We start from the raw sequence: 20280 nt of genomic DNA on the forward strand, positions 1-20280 counted from the left end.
TTCCGGCGCACCATCGCATTATGTTTAAAAATCGACAGCTATAATTTCTGTTCAATCAAGATTTAATTGTTTTAATGAGCCAACATGCGTGAATGGACGCCCCAATTATTCTTTATTTTTAATCGCCTCAAGTGGTTTTTACGTTCGCAACCAGGCACGCAGGGAGGCCCGGAGCGATCATTTTCATTATTTTAATAATGTAAACTTCCAATAATAATTTACAGTGATTTGGGGTTAAACACGTTAAGAGATATTTATGAATACCTCGAGAGGTCCGAAGTAGTTAGCTTCGTAATTTGATCCTCGGTTCACGGGTTTTGTATTCTTTGTTGCAATTAAAGGTTATCGGAGCGAATATAAGTTTATCCATTATCCGAACGAGACGTGGCACCATGTCGAAGAGATATTATTGTCAATGTTAAAGGTACTTTATGATTCTCCTTTACTAAGGAGTTGCTGCATCTCCCTAGCTGTAAGGCGTTAATGAGATAATCGGTTGAAGAAGTCGATGATGATGAAGTTATGTATACGTAGGTATTCCGAAACTTAATTATTTAGTCTGATGGAACATTCGAACAGCATAGAATCCAACTACCAGGGATGAGTTTTTTATACTCGTATTGCCTCACCAGGATTTTTGAATTATTGGCCACCAGTATTTACAAAATCTAATGCCTCACTGTGGCGCATTAACAGTTCATGTCTTCTATTATCCTTTTATTCTTTGATTTGCACGCGCATAATTTATAAGTTTTCCAATATCGATTCACTTGCTAATTCGTTGAAATTCTGTTGTAGACACACAAATTTCTAAGCTAAACCAAAATGACAGGACTAAAATGCTTTTATTTTTCCATAGGGATCATTGTGAAAATGATAACACTATAAATTTACTTGTCAATTAAGTTTAGTTTACGGTTTCGTCTAGAACAGTATTGGCACCAATCTAACAGTAAATAAAGGACCTAATTCGGCTTAAACTGTACGGTTGTCTAAACTGCTCATTTTATTTTGATCTACTATTATTCATATAAAAAATATCGAACTAGAAGTGCCCAAGGATAGTAAGAAGAGTATCCCGAATTTACATAGTACATATTGGCAGGGCGTTAGTAAGAAAACTGAGCAGCATTTAACAGCAATAAAATTGAAACAATTTGATAGTTGTCAAAATAGATTTGGCCTGATTGTCAATTGAATACGTCATCATTAGTGAGATTCATAATTGGAAGGCAATTCGCATGTTATTCCGGCCAATTAAAAGCAATTGGCTGCAGTTTAAATACGTCTGCGATGTGATTGATACGCAATAGATTTTGTAATTTATACCTTTATATTAATATTATAGGCATTTGATGTTCCTCAAATAACAGACAGAGGAACAAGAGTTAGAGTCAGTGTGGTTCATCAGAATCTTAATTAAAAAAAAAACTTATTTATAATCGTTTTGTTTTTACTTTAAATATCAAACTACTAGCGTACCTACTAACCAGAATCTTTTCTGAAAGAAACTTCACTCACATAGTTTTTGTTAGTTTTATAAATTTCCTTACACAAAAAAAGGTTAGTAAATTAAATTATGTTATGTTTAATTATTATATGTATTATCATTATTATTATTATGTGTAATATTAAATCTTTTTTTATTGTGTAGTACCCATTCGTAACTCTTTTACAAAACATTTTAAATAGTTATTGTAATATTGGACCTACCTGATTTTGTTTATTGACTGAGGGCATTGGGTCATGTACTCATATAGATATTGATTATTGATCGAGAATAAAAGATCATGATGATCATACCGCTTTTTTGCATCTTCCGGCAGAAGATTGCTTGAAATTAGGGTCAAGGGCAGCTCAAACATTATTTGAAATAAACAGTGCAATTAAAATACGATGCGTGTCAGCGTTAGTTTGATGTAAAATAATTAATTTAGGAGGATCATTGCATCGCTTAGAACATTATTATTTCAAACGACACTTTTATTTGACAAAACATACTCGGTTTTAAATATAATAAGGATTATAGATACAAAACAACAATTTTGAAATAATGCTACCCAAGCGATGTTGGTAAGCCACTTGGGCCATATAACATACATTGATAAGCAATAACGTCGTAAGGCTATTTATGTCCACTGGAACGCACTAGGCTCCTTTCGCAAATTATCAAGATTTACAATTTTAATTAATCATAATTTTTTACCTGTTTCGGACAGAAAAGAGAAACGGAATTTTCTACAGAAAGCTTAGTGTTGTGGGTTCTAACGAACAAGTTAATTTAGCCCGAGGCTGTATAAAGTTTATATCGTTTTGCATTATGCTTCATTATCTTAGCAATTTTTGCCTTGTTGCAGGGCTTTGGCTACACTGTGAGGAATGCTAGGATAAATACACTCTTGGTTATTCTTCAACAGCCAACATACAAAGTATTTCGATTAGATTACAAATCATTTTAACATCTTCGTAAATTACACGTGTTTTACTTAAATCTTTTATTTTTGCTTTAAATACAACGACCTTCCGATTCCCGGCTAGGGTGTTTTATTTATATTTGTGGTTTCACCTGTCACGATAGGTATGTGTATGTATCAACTCTTGCAAATTACATTAAATCCACTTTCCGGTTTCCTATGTTTGCCAACTTCTCGACTGTTTTGCATGCATATGTTAATCGTATGATAATGCAATATTATTATGACATGGTGTTTATCTGATGATGGAGTCGAGAACTATGGGAACTATGTAATAAAATGACGCAATCCCATCGAGTTTGGACTCATTTAAGTAGTACTTGTTGACAAGGGCTCTGGTACTAGGCTCTGATGATAAAGACGGTCGATTATAATATAAAGTAAATATATATTTTTAATATCATATCAAATTTAATTCTTTAACGTCGTAGAGAGTTTGCTGAACTTCTTTTTATTAGCAATCAATAAACTCAGCTGGTTAAAAAAAAAATAGTTTCTTAAATAGTTTCAGGTTTGATGAGATGTAAAGCTTTGGCCTTGGTAAGTTAAAACCCTACGGGAAAAGACTTGTACTGGAGTACTGGCTGGATTCCATTTTAGGATTTAGAAGTAGAAATATGTTTCGATACAAGATCTTCACTGCATTTGTGAATCGAAAAAATTATAACTTTATAACGGTTTGTATAAATTTAGCAGTCGGATTCCCTTAAGCAATTCGGCCACGATTACGATATACTTACATATCAAAATGTACTTACATTTTACTTACATATCAAAATGTACTTACATTTTGATATGTAAGTATAACGTAATCGTGGCCGAATTGCTTAAGGGAATCCGACTGCTAAATCCAAAGAAATGCGGGTTCGAACTCATTTAGTTCCGCTATTTTGTATTCGTATTTTTAGAAAGAAGTTCGATAAAGTTCTGTACATTTTACAGTACAGAATTTTATCGAACATATGGTTATAATATATTCTCAGCACTTGCATCTTAGACTGTATCGTTCATAGCTACTTGTGAATGAAATAAAAAATTTAAATAAAATCCAAAGTACTTTCTCTTATTAATGAAGTACCTGTAATCTTAAGACTATTTGATATGCCACTGATGAGTGCATACCTTCTTCTATACTTATCCATATCTACCATGCTTCATTAGGATATAGAGTTGAGATCCAACGTGATGTTATATTTATTACTGAATCTGCTGATAAATATAGGTTGCTAAAAAAAATTATCGGCCATAATCTTGTATAACAAATATTGGATGAAGCCTCAACCCTAAGACACAGGTCGCCAAAGGCGGTTCAGTCGCTGCGCCTGCGCCTCTCTCCTCGCCCTTTGATCGATCTCTGTTCTCGACAATTAGTATGCGATCTACCCACTAACTTAATATTAAGCAATATTTTAGAACATAATTAAACAAGACGAGTGTGCACACGAAGTAATAAATGTTGAAGAAAGTAATGATTTAACCCTTATGTGATAAGTGTACTCTAAGGAATTAAAAAATGAAATTGGGATACTCGTAGGTATATAAAACAAAGTAAATCATACTGCTGGATTCATAAAGGAAGCAAAATGAACTTTGAATTGCTGAACATTAACGCCACAGCAGTTTTCTCTATTTTGTATATCAAAGTGTGTTTAAAGTCTCACAAAAATCTTTAATCTAGTCAGTAAACAAAATTTATATTTATTAAACGATACACTTTAAGCAAACAAAGGCGGCCGACAAGAATGTACTCCATTTAACAGTTAACGTACAAACAGCATTAGGGTAAAATTGGCCATTTTACTAAAAGCGAACAAACCTCAATTAGGTACAATTGTAATAGTGACGCCGAAGAAATAAATAAGAGTTGCCTCCATTAGACGAGAGTTAATCTCGATGACGGAACACATTACCGGCGGCGGTAATGAGAGGAGCGTGAACTCGGAACAATTTACAAACTCCTAAAGGCATTTGGAAGTACGGATAGGAACCGATTTTGTTAGGCTGGCCCTTGCGCATAATAACTAAACAACACGCTGCCATTGTGACGGATATGCGAGGCTTTTGATTGTTGTGGCCAATTGTGCCGCGGCGAACTATGTGCACATTCGTCAAGTTGAGGCTAGCGGTCCTGTTCGGATTCATTAGGGAGATCTTGTTGGTGATACATAGGTGGCACTTAGTAACAAGATTCAGTTTATGATACGCGTATGGTATGTGTAGATAGCTAGTGTACAATTTTAAGTTTCAGTAGAGCTTTTTAAAACGCTTTTATTAGCTTCACCTGTATGTTTGTATGTATGTTTGTATGTTTGTAACCGACTTCTTTGGACGCTATTTTGACCCACTTTAAACGGTCAGATTTCTTTCAAACTTTGTAGACATATCGAGGACCGATTACAATACACTAATCTGAGAAGATTATTTTTCTGAATGCTTATTTAAGCGGCGAAACAGCATAGCTTTGTTCCGATACGAACGGAGTCTTAGTAGCACCTACACCTCAGGTTGATGGACACAAGACTGGTCTTTGTAGGACGTGATCCTTTTTATTTTATTTGACTTTTTTCCCCACTTCATAAGCTTGTTTTTTAAACAGTTCTTTTTATTTTTTTATTCCTCTTATCCTTTCTGGCTTCTTTATGACATAAAGGTATTTATTGTATAGACATATTATATTATAATTATTGTATATAAATATTATATTTTTTTTATGAAATATGTATATTTAATTTAATTTATTTTTATTATTTACTTATTTTTGTAATTTATGTTTATTATTTAAGTATTACTTTATGTACACTCTTCTTCTTAACTTAATTTACTCAATTTGATTTGGTATGTTGCCTGGTAGAGATGGCTTTTAAGCGATATTGTTATTTATAAGAATATTATTATTTATTTTATCTTATCGCCTATTGTACCTTTTCTCCTTTATTTTAATTGTGCATTTTTTTTAATGCTTGTTTTTTTTTATTTGGTATACAATAAAGTGTATTTCATTCATTTCATTCATCCTTGCATGCCCTGCGAATTGTTGCTCAGTTTATAGGCGAAGGTTTTCACTTACCTGATGTAAGTGAGAAACCTTCGGCGGCGAAAAAGCATTGCTGTATACGAAGGACAGTCCTAGTAGAACCTACGCCTCAGGTTTATGGAAACAAGACAGCACTTTCTAGGACATGATACTTGCGTTGCTCAGGTTATAGGCAAATGTTTTTCATTACATCAGTTAAGCTAACTGCTTGGTCCGGCAATTATAACTAAAATTTAAACAATGCTATGGATATTACACTCATACTATGTCCATGATGACTGAATAAGCGTTTGCAGTGAGATACGCCGTTTTAGTAAAGAACTTTGATCTCCAGTAGAAACAACAAGTCTGGACTATATATATGCAAGTTCAACATTCCAATTCTTTGTCCCAGTGCTGGGCATAAATCTCCTCTCATAGGCCAGAGCATAGACTACGTTGCTCCATTAAGGCCTCTACTAGCTGACCCGTGCAACTTCGTCTGCACCAAATCGGTTATTACCGGAAAACACGAATAAAATGACATCTTCTAATAATGAATCCTAGCTAGATCGATTTATCGCCCCCGAGACCCCCTGTATACAAAATTTCATGAAAATCGTTGGAGCCGTTTCCGAGATTCCAATTATATATATATAAGAATTGCTCGTTTAAAGATATAAGATTTTGGCTGGTTGATTATTATCACATGCTAGTGATAGTGATCGAGAACAACAGTTTTACATGCTCTATGAAGCACGGGGCTGATGAAAATTATATCCTAACTCCTAACGAACGAACGAGCTTCCTAACGTTATTTTGGTCTGTAAAATTTTGTAAATAATAAGCTAGTTGCTAGTAATTGTAAATAAACTGAATTTTAAACTATTAATATTTATATAAAGCTATTATAAAACATTGGAACGGAGAGATTCCTTAAACTAAGTTGGTAGTTAATCATTAAATAAATTGTTACGAAAGAAGATAATGCTAAGCGTAGCCTCTGGGTAAGATTAGCGATTTTATGAACGCCGTTTTGTTTTGTACTGGTCTAGTCGCGATGTAGTGGTAATAAATACGATGCACTGACACCTCGATTTCAAAATCTTAAGGTTTATATAACAGCGTTTCTCAAACTTGATCTTTCGTGACTCGTTAACAGTCTACCCAAAGTGGCTAACCCAAAGTTTCATTTGAGAATCCGCTAAAACTATTTTTGGCTTTTATATTAATTAAATATATATATTATTTCTGGGTCTTGATTTCATCAAGATTCACTTGCTAAATCTTGATTCACAGCCAACTATTTTCCAAAATATATTTTTTTTAATCCTTCGAAAACAAAGCGTCCCAAAATACAGCACAGGTATTCTCGCATTTAGATCTGAAAGGGATATAGATTTAAATCCTTCACGCTACTACAATGTAGGTCTGAACTTAATCTTCGTTTTTCGTTAAATTCATGAATTTTTCGTTACACCACTGTGCCGTCGACAATAGGTAACAGAAATTAATTTCATAACATATTTTGTATCTCAGTAATAATATTTCAAAAAAAATCGCAAACCATGTTACCCCTTCATTTTATTTTATTGAGTTTCCTTAAGTCTTGTATATTGTTTGAGAAACGCTGGTCTATAAAGCCCGACGTGACCGCAACGATAGAAAATTAGCAACATCGCATAGACTTATGGTAAAGTATGAGACGCCAGCGGCAATATAGCCGTGCAGTATTGTAACAAAGGCCCAGCATATCGTCGCAGTGCCGTGACAAATCTTGGGGATGCCTCGAGCGATATGCATTAGAGGGCGATCAAAATTAGGTACTTCCCTCGCGAGATTTTGATTTATCCCTAATAACCTGCTTTGCATCCCCTGATACGATAATTCAGTCCACCAATAATAATAGCTGATTAGCGTGTACAGTAAGTCTAAATTTTTAAATTAATTATTAAATTTTAGAAGTTATTTACAGATAAAACCTATCATAAGTACCAAATTATTTTATTGGCGATAAAGATAAAAAGTGATCTTTCAGTGAAAGTTTTTAGTGAAAGGATATTGCTTCAGTGTTAGCTATTTTTTTGGTTCCCATTCTAGATGTTTTTACAGAGATGGCGTTTTGGAGACGGACATAGGATACTTTTATAACGAAAATCGTCCAGGAACCGTTTCCGTGGGTTTTTAAAACCTAATATATACATAAAAGTTAGCCAATAACCAAAAAAACAGATAAAATATATATTCATAGACATCCAAATTTTAGGACCATACAATTTTGTTATTATAGAAACTATTCTATCATAACAAAATTGCTTAATCAAATGATACAATCACTAGATTGTATCATTTGATTAAGCAATAAATTAATTTCAGTCCTTAAAGTTTTTTGCCATAATTCCTATTTCTGATATAGACACCAACACAATTTGTTTTTCAGCTCTCTTCCGATTGGATGAGGTTTCGAGTAATTTTTTTAAATACCTATCTTCAATCCTCTGGCAGTCTCTCTCCACATTTCGAAACAATAAGTGTTTAAATAAGTAAGTAAATGAATTGGCACGGGCAGTTACCTATATTATATTATATAAATAGGTATTGGACATTTCACTCGCGCGAATTTGACTTATCACCGGTAATTATTACAATAACCTGTTTTGCATCCATGGCCCGTGGTCCGATAATTCATCCTATTACACCAGGTTCTAAGCGGTGACCGTTCACTAGCAACGATTGATAATAATCGCTCGCGAAGTATAATGGCGTACACCCACGGGTAATTATTGCTGTGCAGTCGTGAGTTCGTGAGCCGGTGGAATGCATCTCCTTCGGGGGTTGCTGTAAACCAACACGGCTCATTCGGCCGCAAATAACTGATCGCTTTTCCGTGCTAATGATAGTGTGCCTCGGCCTGTTTAGTCGACGCTAGCCAGATAAAACAATTACGTTCAGATTTTAGACTTTCATAATAATCTTAGCTTATATAAAAATGTATAAAGTCTCAGTAGTTCTAATAATTTTCATAGATTATCATGATTATCAGAAAAAACGTCTCTCATGACAATTTTGGCTGAGAAAAAATATGCCAAGAAACGTGTTAAGCCATAAAAGTGTCCGATAACCACATCGGATGCTGACTAGCGAAATATAAGCAAATATATATTTAAAAAAAACATCTTAACGTATCTGTAGATTTTTTATAGTTTTATATTTACTAATCTCATTTATATATAACCTACTCAAAAAAGGAAGGTGTTTTTCAATTAGATACGTACTTTGAGTGTCTCTGTATCTAAATTTCGTCAAAATTTACGTTGAGTCGCCGGGTGTGATATACTATCTGAAGACCTAATGAGATGGAGGCCAGAACTCCTTAAAATCCGTAAATCAATCTGTTAGATCAAAAACTAAGTTAAACATTCAATCACTAGTAATATTGCATCAACATCATGTATATTTTTCCTTTCTTATTAGCTTCCTTAGTGTCTTCCCTAGTGTGTACTAACGACGGACATTTTATTTTTTGAAAAACTGTTTTGGGACATTTTTTCGATAATAGTTTTGCCATTGATCGACCACTGAGAAACATTTGTAATAACAGACTTATAGCCTTAAAGCGCGCTATAGGTAGACTGAAATAAATTACGAGTTGCATCGTTACTTATTTTAGTGATATTGTTTTTAAAATGTTGCCGGGTAAACTCTTTAGGACAGCCATGTGAGATGTAAACGATGCGATCCCTAAACTATAACTTATGGATGCCTTTTTGTTAATTACGCATAAACAATTCTACGAACGGCAATAAAATTTTTAGCTGAAGCCGTCCAAAGTTACAATGAAGTCATTCCTTTGTCCGGATCACCTCCCGCCTCGGGGGCTCATCGCAGAATGCTGCAAACATCTGAGGTTGCATTGACGTTTGGTCACGGGCCATCTTCGAGGCCTCTCTTAATGTTAAGCCGTGGACATAATAGGAACTGCGATCAGTGCAATGAGTAAACACTGGTGTTTGTTCCGCGTTCTGAGATCACATGAAACAAAAATGAATTTAAAATCATTGTTAAAGACTAAATAATCTTTAAACTAAATAAGTTATTGTTTTTTTTATCTACACTACATCTAAGTATGCAAATAACTGGCTCACTACAGAGCAAGGGTTTCCTCGTAAAATGAGATGGGTTAAGGCGTAGTCCTATGCGCTGGCCTAGTCGGAATTTGTAGACTTCACACGCCTTTGTGAATTTAGTGGGGAACGTTCAGGCATACAGGTTTTCTTACGATGTTTTTGTTAACCGTAAATTGATATTTAATTGCTTAAAACGCACATAACTAAGATAATTAGAGGTGCGTGCTAGGGATCGAACTCGGTCTCCCCAAAATTAGTCCGAAGTCCATAACCAATCTGTGCATTTATTGCTACTTATATTGGGCTATGGACTATGGTGTTCTTATTGTATTTTAACAGGATTTTTTGGGATTTTTACCTAAAAAGCTTATGAATTTTATAACTTAAAGACTTCACGCACTTTCAATTATTTTGCGTTTTGGTTCGTTTCACTTATATTTGCGTTTGGGTTTAACACGGATTGTTAATAGAACGCATTGTTTAATTTCACTTCAATATTTTGCCATAACTTTTTTCTCAATTATGTTATTACTACATCACCTGGTTAACTTCGTACCATTTTCTATACAAAGTAATCTGAAGTAATTCCCATACAAATATATTTTAGATTTTCCGTTTAGGGAGGTGTGTACGCTGTATATACGCTGTCAAATTATGCATTTCGCAATGATGTTACGTATGGAAACGAACTGTCAATAAGTTACAAAGTAAGCTAGCCGGTGCGCGAGTGAGTACCCACCTTTAATGCACGGACTGGCCGATGGGCCCGTTATCCCTTGTAGCTAATGATTGGCCGGCATTAAGTCCCGACTGTTCCGTGCGATTATTGGATCTAACAGATAATTTTATATCGCATTGTCCCGGAGCGCAAAATTTTCTCTTATTATTACAGACCGCGATCCCTACGTTGGTATCTTGTGATCTTTTAAAGGGTTATAGTAAGTATCTGGAAGATAAATAATTAGGGGCGAAATTGTAGTTAGGTACCCACTAAAGATTTCTGGCAGAGGCCAACGATTAAAATGAATAAAAGTGCAAATGTAAAAATATTTAAATAATTTTTTAATGTTTCTGCATAGCTTTTATTAGTAGTACAGCCTCTTGAGAAAGAGCTCGTCCGGGTAAGTGCTTATTGCTGATTCCAAGTGACATTGCTGTGTTCCGGTGTGAAGGATTTAATATTAAGGTAATAACAGGCTCATGAGGCTAAACACCTTCGTATTAGTTTGATAGATACAGGGCGGTACACTGTCGGATGTGTTGATTGCATGCCCTACGAAGTTTTGCGCCGTTTATTGGCGATGGTTTTCAACTGACCATCAGATTGCCATCTGCTTGGCCGGGCAAAATAATAAAAATATACTCCGACAGTACACACATCGCCATCTAGCCTCAAAGTAAGCATAGCTTGTGTTATGAATACTAAGATGACTGTTGATTTTTTTATAAATAATATACCTATATAAATACTTATAATATAGATATGCAGATAAACACTCAGACACTGAGAAACCATTCATGTTCATCACACAAACATTTCCCAGATGTGGGAATTGAACTCAGAAAGCAGGGTTGCTGCCCTCTGCGCCAATCGGCTGTTCTAACTCCAGGATTCTATTGAGAAATTCTTGCAAGAAAAACCCGATTTCTTGTTATTTTACCCTTGATCAAAATCAGGGCCTTCGCAGTAACATGGGATAACCACTAGACCAACGAGCAATCAATAATATAAAATTATAACTAATAAATATATTACTATGATATTTTACAAATCAAGAGATTGGATATCCTTTGTTATATAATAAACTGCACAAGAGTACGTAATTATCGAAATAAACATCGCATCAAAATGATGTTGAAAGGATAGCGATGAGAAATTACGAATAGAATTATCAAGAGACTCGGTAAGGTCGGGTTCGCACCTCACGACCGCCGTTCCCGCGCTGTAATGAGCCCTCTAAATCAAACAATGGCATTAAAGTGTCAATACTAACTCGATAACACCTAGCCGTTTTCTTTTGGAATTGCGGCCATAAATCCGCGCGGTTCTGTTTAGACTTCGCGCCACGATTGCGTTTCATTTGTGCATTGTTATCTGACAGCGTGTCTCACTTTGTTAGCATACGACGCTTTGTATCATTGTTTTGATTATATTCGATACTGTTTCATAAATCTATATTATCTACAATCAAATCTTAAAATTCTTCTTCTCTTCTACTTCTTCTAAAAAATCCATTTTTTGGCTATTATGTGTGCCAAATCAGCATCCTTGTACTTCGCCAATGCCACGTGTACCTATTTGAAGATCCACAAAACGGGTTGTTAAATAAGAAATACGTATATAATACGTTTATAATACGTTTATATATAATATACCTAACTACATCCTTACTTACTAATATTATAAATGTCAATGTAAATTTGTTTGCTACGCTTTCACCCAAAAACTACTTAATCGATCCTCATGAAACTTTGTACACATATTCTTGGAAGTATTAGAAGTAATACAGGTTACTTTATATCCCGACATTAAGCTCGGTTCCTTTGGGAGTGGGGATGAGTGTTAGACGATTTTACACCATAACTCCGACAAATTATAACCGATTTAAATAATTATTCTTGTGCTATAGAGGTTATAATATGTGTTTAATTTTGTCCAAACTGTGGTCGGAGATAGGACAGAACTCCTCAGCGGACATCAGCAAACCCCTCATTTAAGGCTTAGCGATACTGAATACTTTAATTTTTTATAGATCTACAACTAAATTTAATGCCACATCAAAAAACAAAACCAAACGCAGACGAAGTCGCGGGCAACAGCTAGGATACAAGTTTTATAAATATATTTATTTTTAAAATATACTTGTATTCCAAACGCAAGCGAACGTAATGTGGACTGATGTTAGTATTACAACAATACAAAAATGCGGGAGGAGACCCGTGCCCTGTAGTGAGCCGGCAACTACTGAGTTTCTTGCCGGCTCTTCTCGGTAGAATCTGCTTTCCGAACCGGTGGTAGAGTCACTACAAACATACATACTTGACGTTTCAAAAGTGCTTATAAAGTAGGCCTACTTGAAATAAATGAATTTGAATTTGAATGGGTTGATATGATGACATAATTTTTATGTTTCGTCGATAGTTTTATAGCAGGTCAAATAATGAATTTTAGAGGAAAAATATCCCTATTAAGGGGATTTTCTTAAGGATTTCCAATTTTTTCAATTATAATATACCGTATACTAGTTTTTACTTCGTGATTGCTTAGCTTTCTTTTTGCGAAGAAATAGTTATTATCGTTTAAGTTCTTTCGGAGTCTATTAGGTACAAACAAACATACAAAAAAGCTTATCTCTTTATAATATTAAGTATAGATATAGATGACGATATTGCTATAACAAACTTATAACAACCAGAACACATTATACTTATTTAGTAATGTTAAATAGGTATCAATTTGCACGAAATAGTAACAATTTAAAACCTACCTAAGGCAGTGATCGGAAGCAAAGATAGAGTCACAAGTAACAAAGTCAATCGTAAAGTAAGGGTTGTAGATAAATACGAGTAGCGAGTGTGGGGTCAGATAAACACTGCACAATTTGTATCTACACACAAATGCACAACCCCTTCGAACAGCGGGGGCGTAGTGATCTGTAGGTTGTTTGCCTTGTATTATAGAATAGAATAAAAAGAACTTTATTTCTACAAAAACATGTAGTAGCATATTAATATGTTCTTATTTGCACCACATTAAAGAAATTATTTTAGGGTATACAGTCAAACCTGGGTAAGTGAGAACTGGATAAGTGAGAAAACTCTATAAGTGAGAGTAATAGCCAGGACCCGTCATTTTAAGCTCCCAAAACCTCTATTAGCGAGAAACAGAAACCTTTGTAAGAGAGAGTCGTTTTTCCCTCACGGACCTCCGTAAGTGAGACTGCTACTTATCTATACCTCTATAAGCGACAGTCGAGCAAGCAATATTCGACAAAATTTATGAGTTAGAGAAAAACCTTCAAAATACAAAAACAGAAACCCAAACGAAATTCACGGATTTTTCTAAATGTAAATAAGTTCTAAATAAAATAAAATTACATAGTGCATGAATATGTCTTGTTATTGCTGCGTACCTCTATAAGAGAGAAACGCTACCCATGTACCTGCATTAGCGAGAAACTCGGGTTAGTGAGAAACCTCTATAAGCGAGAATGAGATTGTGCTCCCTTGAACTCTCGCTTATCCAGGTTTGACTGTAATTTGAAATTAAAAATATTAGATTTGTTGTTAAGTTCGAGCGAAAATATATGATAGTGAGTCGATGAAATAGAAATGTTTCGACCTTCGAAACGTAGAATGTAGCCCTCATCATCCCAATACCCGCCCATTACAGAGCTCAGATCTATTTCCACAATGAGAAGGGGTTAAAGCCATAGTCTACCACGCTGGCCCAGTGCGGATTGGTGGACTCCACACACCTTTCTTCTGCACCACTTCTCCTCATGAACCCCCTGGGAGTTCTACATGAAGGTTTACACACGATGTTTTCCTTCACTGTTTGTTGCAAGTGATATTTTAATTATTTAAAACGCACATAACTTATAAAAGGTGCGTGCTGGGGTTTGAATTCGGCTCCCCCGAAAGTTAAGTCGAGCTCCTACTTAATTCGCTATCACCGCTCACCGCCGAATATAGCCGCTGCCAGTGTGGTGACGGCAGATCAGAATGTAATTGTCACCATCCCTCTTCTTCCCGCGGGTTTCGTACGAGGCGACTTAGGGAATATAACGGAGAGCGGGCAGCAGCGTCCTCTGTGCTAGTACTTCCATCTCCTGCGACCGCCAACCCGCCTGCCCAGCGTTGGGATTATGGGCAAAACCTCCAGTTGGGAGAGGCCTTTAGTACAGTGGACTGTAATAGGCTGTTGATGGTGATGATGTCATCATATATGGCTGTTGACAATGTAGGCATATATCGGTCTGAAGGGCAATGTTGCCGGAGGAATTACAGGCACTTGAGGTTTAACACCTACGCTTCAGGTTGACGGACGCAGGGCGACCCTTTGTAGGACGTGAGGACGTGTTTCTTGAAAGGCCTGCGAAGTGTTGTTCTGGTTATAGGCTTTTCACTTACCATCAGATGTCCCATTCGCTTGGTACACCAATAATTACTATACAAAAAAAAATCCTTCTAAGAAGCCCAAACATGCTTTATCTGCTGTAAGTTGCTTTATCTGAGACAACTTGGTGCTGCAGCATTTGGTCAGAGTTTCCAGGGATTGGTCAGGAAATACTGCCTAAGTAACAGAATACATAAGTTTCATATCGATTGAACCTGTGAAAGTTCTTAAGACTTTGTCAAGTAAGAAATAAGCTGATGATCTTCAAACGTAACACATCTTTATAAATTATTGCTAAGAATCATTTCGATAACATCAGCTTTCAAACAGGAAAAACTGCATCAAATTCTATGTAGCTATTTGGGAGTTATTATTATAATGTTATTATAATGTTTGCGATGGTAGGTAACAGCAAAAAAGCCTTTTTAACGGGAACTTAAAGCTTAATTTCATTTAGCTTAGTTACATTTGTATAATTTTCTTTATTTATGTAGGTAATAAATACATTTACATTATATTTGAGTATTCTTAAGTTATTCGGGCAGACGTTCTAAGTGCGATTTCACCTAGGTAGGCTCTGAAATTTCGCTTTGTTTGGTTAGGTTAGGCATAAACGACTCAAAAGAGTAAATTAAGGTGGAAAGGCTTGCTAGATGTTTATATGAGTAGGTACAAAAAGGTGATCTAAATTAAGGTAAGATCTCTTTTGCTAAAGACCGATTTCTTCCAGGGCTAGAGAGATACTGAGACCGTAAACGATGTTACGTATGTGTTGGTGTATGGAAGCGATGATAATGTTTTAGATTATTCCTTCTTGAGACGACTTCACGACCGGCAAAGCCTCTAATCCTCATTGAGAACGCCAAGTACAAACAGCAGCATTCATTAATCACTCGCAAACTTTGTCTATTCACCAGACTCCACCTGACTCGGGTATTTTCTTTTAACTTTTAAGCTTTGTTCGAAACTTTTGATGGACTTTGAGTTTTAAGTAAGTTGAATAGTAATATATCTTTGCCGGTAGCGAGTTTGTATTGTGTTATCGTGCGCGTTTTATATAGAAGAACTTTTTAAAACTATTTTCATAATGGTTGTATTGTGTGCGAGTTTTATTCTGGAGTTTTGTAAATTGCATACATTATGCACAATGCACACGGTTTGTTTTAAATACGCTGTAGGTATGAATTTTTTTTTTCACCTATCAACAAAATCACGTTGTTATGGTTTTTTAGGGCTTAAAGAAAGACAAAAAACAAACACACTTTCGCATTTATAAACTAAGTAAAGCGGTGATAGCTCAGTGGGTGGGATTTCGATTTCACTTCGGGGAACCGAGTTCGAATCCTCTAACTTTTCTAGGTTACGTGCGTTTTAAGCAATTAAAATACCACTTACCTCATCGGTGGAAGTAAACATACTGAGAAAACCTGCATGCCTGAGAGTTCTCCATAATATTCTAAAAAGCATGTGGAGTCCACCAATCCCGCTAGTCAGACGTTACGACGAGAGGCCTTAACCTCTTCTGATTGTGGTAGGAAACGTGCCATATAGTGGGTCGGTAATGGGTGATACCATGATGATGATAAAGTAAGGATAAGTAAGGTGACGCGATAACTTATCCCAAAAGAGTATTCACTCAGCTTGAATACTAGATACGTCTGTCTGTTAAGCTCTAAGCTCTAAGCTCTGTTAAGTGAAATATATTTCATCATAATCATCACATTATATCAAAGTCGTCCACAACATCCGTTTCGATACCGAACCAGGCATTGAGGTGATTATTAATGAGCTGCCTCTTATTATAGTAACGCTCACATAGCAAACTCCAAGCCTTACTGTAGTTTACTGCACAAACTTCTAGATTACCGTTAACACGCGCGGCATCTCCTTCTTAATATGAATTTAAATAACGGAACTTGTAAATAGGCAGTATGTACTTGTGAAGACCTAAAAGTTTTTGTCTGATGGGAGTCTTTGGCCGTGGCTAGTTACCACCCTACCGACAAAGACGTGCCTCTTAGCGATTCATTGTTCCGGTCCGATGACGCGCAGAGGCCGATTATGGGTATGACTACCATACTTCCTAACAGGTTATCCCGCAACCATCTTTGACTGTATCATGCATTGAGATTGCAGTCAAGGGCTGACTTGTAGTGGAATAATAAAAAAAAACATAGGTCTTCTGTAGGGAGTTCCAAATTTTACGGTTTCGTGCCGCTTATGTCCAGCGCCTGCCTGCAACGTGCTGGGTCACATCCGTCCATCTAGTAAGGGGCGACCAACACTGCGCTTACCAGTGCGGGACTTCCATTCCAAGGTACTGGACCTTGGGACCATCCGTTCCCTGAGCTATAAGCTCCGGGCATTGCCACTTCAGCTTCGCGACTCATTGAGCTATGTTGGTAAATGTTTAGAGGGTACTCATAGTTAGCTGGTGACACGGACATTTTAGTAGGATTATTTATCACACTTGCATAGTGAGGTTACGATGGCGCGCACAGGAATTCGGACCAGGTTTAGCATAAAGCAGAAAAATGGCATAGAATGTCAAAATCTGGATGCTTGGTATTCTTCTACTACTCGAAGTACCAGCTCATTTCTACCGCGCACTTGCAAATTGTGGAACAATCTCCCATCTGATGTGTTTCCTCAAAAATACAATCTAGGGTTATTCAAAGGTCGGATAAACACATTCCTTAAAAGCCGGCAACTCATCGGTGGCTCCTCTGGTGCTGCAAATGTTTATGGGCGGCGGTGATAACTTAACATCAGGAGACCCACTTACGCGTCTGCCCGCTATTAAAAAGTTAAAAAAAACCTCCTCGGTTGCCAGATATATGAAAATGTTAGGCAGCGCTTTTGTGCATGTAGAACTGCACGCCAATGGTGGCTACACTGTAAGTTTGTACCTACTCTATAAAATTAAATCAAGATCTTTTACCTTAGTGATATTTTACTTAGCATCGTACAATCCATTAGATGAGGCCCATTTCAATCCAACTCGGGAATTAGTTCCACCTTATTGCCAACTTGAGAATTTTTATCACAGCTAAAGCAATCAGAGCGCCAATAATTTCCCTCATAATGACTCTTTGCTCGTAAAATTTGAGCATTGCGCCAAAATGGTGGCACATTAAAATTCTCTCCCCATCGTTATAACGGGAGTTATCGGTTCGGTGCGCGGTTCGGGACATTCTGCATTAGGCTGCGACTGCGTTGGGCGTCTCTAGATAGAGCGGTTCTTTTGACGTTAGCTTTTTACACGGGAAATGGATATAAAGAATGACAACTGTTACTAAAAAGATATCTCTAAACGTCCCGTCACTCATAACTTGATACTTAATGAGTGTTCGTTGATTTTGTGTTCCGCGTGGAAATAAAGCTACAAGCTGTTAACTTATATATAGATTAACGTAGTTAACTTTAATCTCATCAGTAGGGAGTTATTGAATAACTAGGGAAGTAAGCTATCTAGTAGTAAACTAGTATAGATACATCAACTCAGTTGTGCGCGCGGCCCTATGTGTGGGTAAACCTTGTACATATACAGTGACTTTGTGTGCGTGACAAGAGGTACAGTCGGGTACAAATACAAATACAGTTATTTACGGGTTATATACGGGTTTTTTTTTAAAAAAACAGTTATTTGGTAATTTAATGTTTATTTATTGAACATTATTCTGAATCGCTACTTGAAAAATCAAATGATGAATTTTCGGATTCGCTGCTCTCATCAAGGTTAATTATGAATTCTGACTCCATGTCAAAATGTCTATAGTATTCTTCTTCTTTCTTTTGTACATGTCGACAAGTATTACCCCACATCCCTTCATCAATTTGACTTAAACATTCATTTATGAGTTTCATTATTTCCGTCACATTTTGGTCGACATTACGCGAAGCAATATAATTTTTTAAAATTCCCCACACATTTTCTATGGGGTTTAGTTCAGGATGATATGGTGGCAATCGAAGAACTTTTATGCCATATCGCTGAAGTATGTCATCAATCTTGTAACAGATATAGTTTTCTTTATTTTTTTTAATCAAATCATACAGTTCAATTTTTTTCATATCTTGATTAAAAGCTATATTTTTTTCTGTCAGCCATCTCTGCATTTCTATTTTTTTGGAATTCGAATTTGGGGCTCTGTCATTTTGAACGTTATGGTATGAGGCATTATCAAGCACAACCACAGAGTTAGGTGGAAGATTCGGTACTAGACGTTCTTTTAGCCACTTTTCATAGTTTTCCGCGTTCATGTTAGAATGGTAATCACCAGAAACACTATTTGCTTTGTATGTCAATAGTGCGTTAGGTACGAAACCTTGTTCTGAACCAGCATGCACAATGATAATTCTTTGTCCTTTCGACAGGTTTCTCTTTAAAGGTGGTCCATCTTTATTACCCCATCCTTTGTTTTGAACATGATTAGTTAAGATATAGCTCTCATCTGTATATACGATACACCGATTTTCTTGACGGTATCTGAGTAAATTTTTTAGGTAGGAAAATCGTAGTTTTTGGATGTCATGCCGCTCTATAATAACACGTCTGTTATCCACAGTTTTTCGCCATTTGTATCCCAACTTTAACAAAGCTGTACGCAGAGTCGAAATACTTCCATCATAGTTAAGTTTATCTTGAAATATTCCTTTCAACTTTAGCAAGGTAGGTAACTCACGATGTTCTAAATGGTAATTTTGAATAGTGGAACGTATAACATCAACGTTAAAGTTGTCTAATTCTAACTTCTTTAAACGTTTTTTACGGTCTTTATGCGGAGATTTAAACTTAGAGTCAGATTCTTTTCCTTCAGCCAATATATTAGTAACTGTTCTCTCTGATACCCCCACTGCCATTGCTGTTCTTTTCCGTACGCTATTTAAATGTTCACTTAGTTTCGATATTAAAATTGGACTTGCACTGCAAACTGGATCACTTACTAGTTCCAATATATCTCTCGCATCTATTTTCAGAAATTCGTATACCTTAGCAATGGTTTCTCGAGTCTAAAACAATAATACGTAAACGTCAACAAGGATATATTTTTTCGTATATAGAATCATAATAAATACCTATTCATTACATCTAAATTTAAAAATAAAAAATATTTACCTGACTCCTTAAACATTTTTTCCGTGAAGAACTAGACATTTTCGTAAACGACTGTACCCGTAAGAAAAAGCGATAGGAACACGTCTTGCTCGAACGACGACTGCCGCGTCACTGCCACACGAATGAAAGTTGTATATTTACAAGCGCACGCACACATAGGGCCGCGCGCACAACTGAGTTGAAGTATCTATAGTAAATCCTAACATTTAAACGATTGTCAAAATCATGGATTATTAAACTACTGTATTCGATAGAATGTAAAAAAATACGCTTTTAATATGAATAGTAATAAAATATTTGCTTGTGATGTACAACAGGATTCAAAAAAATATTAACCGATGTCAATATTGTGTTATTCAGAATAGAATAGATTATTTTTTTACTGCTTTAACTGTGTAAATTTTTTTGGTGTTGTAAATGGGAAAAGT

General features: G+C 35.9%; 1 protein-coding gene across 1 annotated transcript; it reads right to left on the reverse strand.

The window, feature by feature from the left end:
- Positions 1–18374: 18374 nt before the first annotated feature.
- On the reverse strand, positions 18375–20037 carry LOC120630626. Its single transcript, XM_039899891.1, has 2 exons — positions 19853–20037; positions 18375–19746 (listed from the first exon to the last, which is right to left on the reverse strand). The coding sequence occupies exons 1-2, from the start codon at positions 19889–19891 to the stop codon at positions 18409–18411; spliced, it is 1377 nt and encodes a 458-aa protein (XP_039755825.1). The 5' UTR covers positions 19892–20037; the 3' UTR covers positions 18375–18408.
- Positions 20038–20280: the final 243 nt, after the last annotated feature.

Source organism: Pararge aegeria, chromosome 16 (assembly GCF_905163445.1).
Source record: "Pararge aegeria chromosome 16, ilParAegt1.1, whole genome shotgun sequence".
Taxonomy (NCBI): Eukaryota; Metazoa; Arthropoda; class Insecta; order Lepidoptera; family Nymphalidae; genus Pararge; species Pararge aegeria.

Coding starts and splice junctions, on each gene's coding strand:
- LOC120630626 (XM_039899891.1), bottom strand. CDS start 19,891: ATGTCTAGTTCTTCACGGAAAAAATGTTTAAGGAGTCAG. Junction 19,747..19,852: donor AAAAATGTTTAAGGAGTCAG/GTAAATATTTTT, acceptor TTATTGTTTTAG/ACTCGAGAAACCATTGCTAA.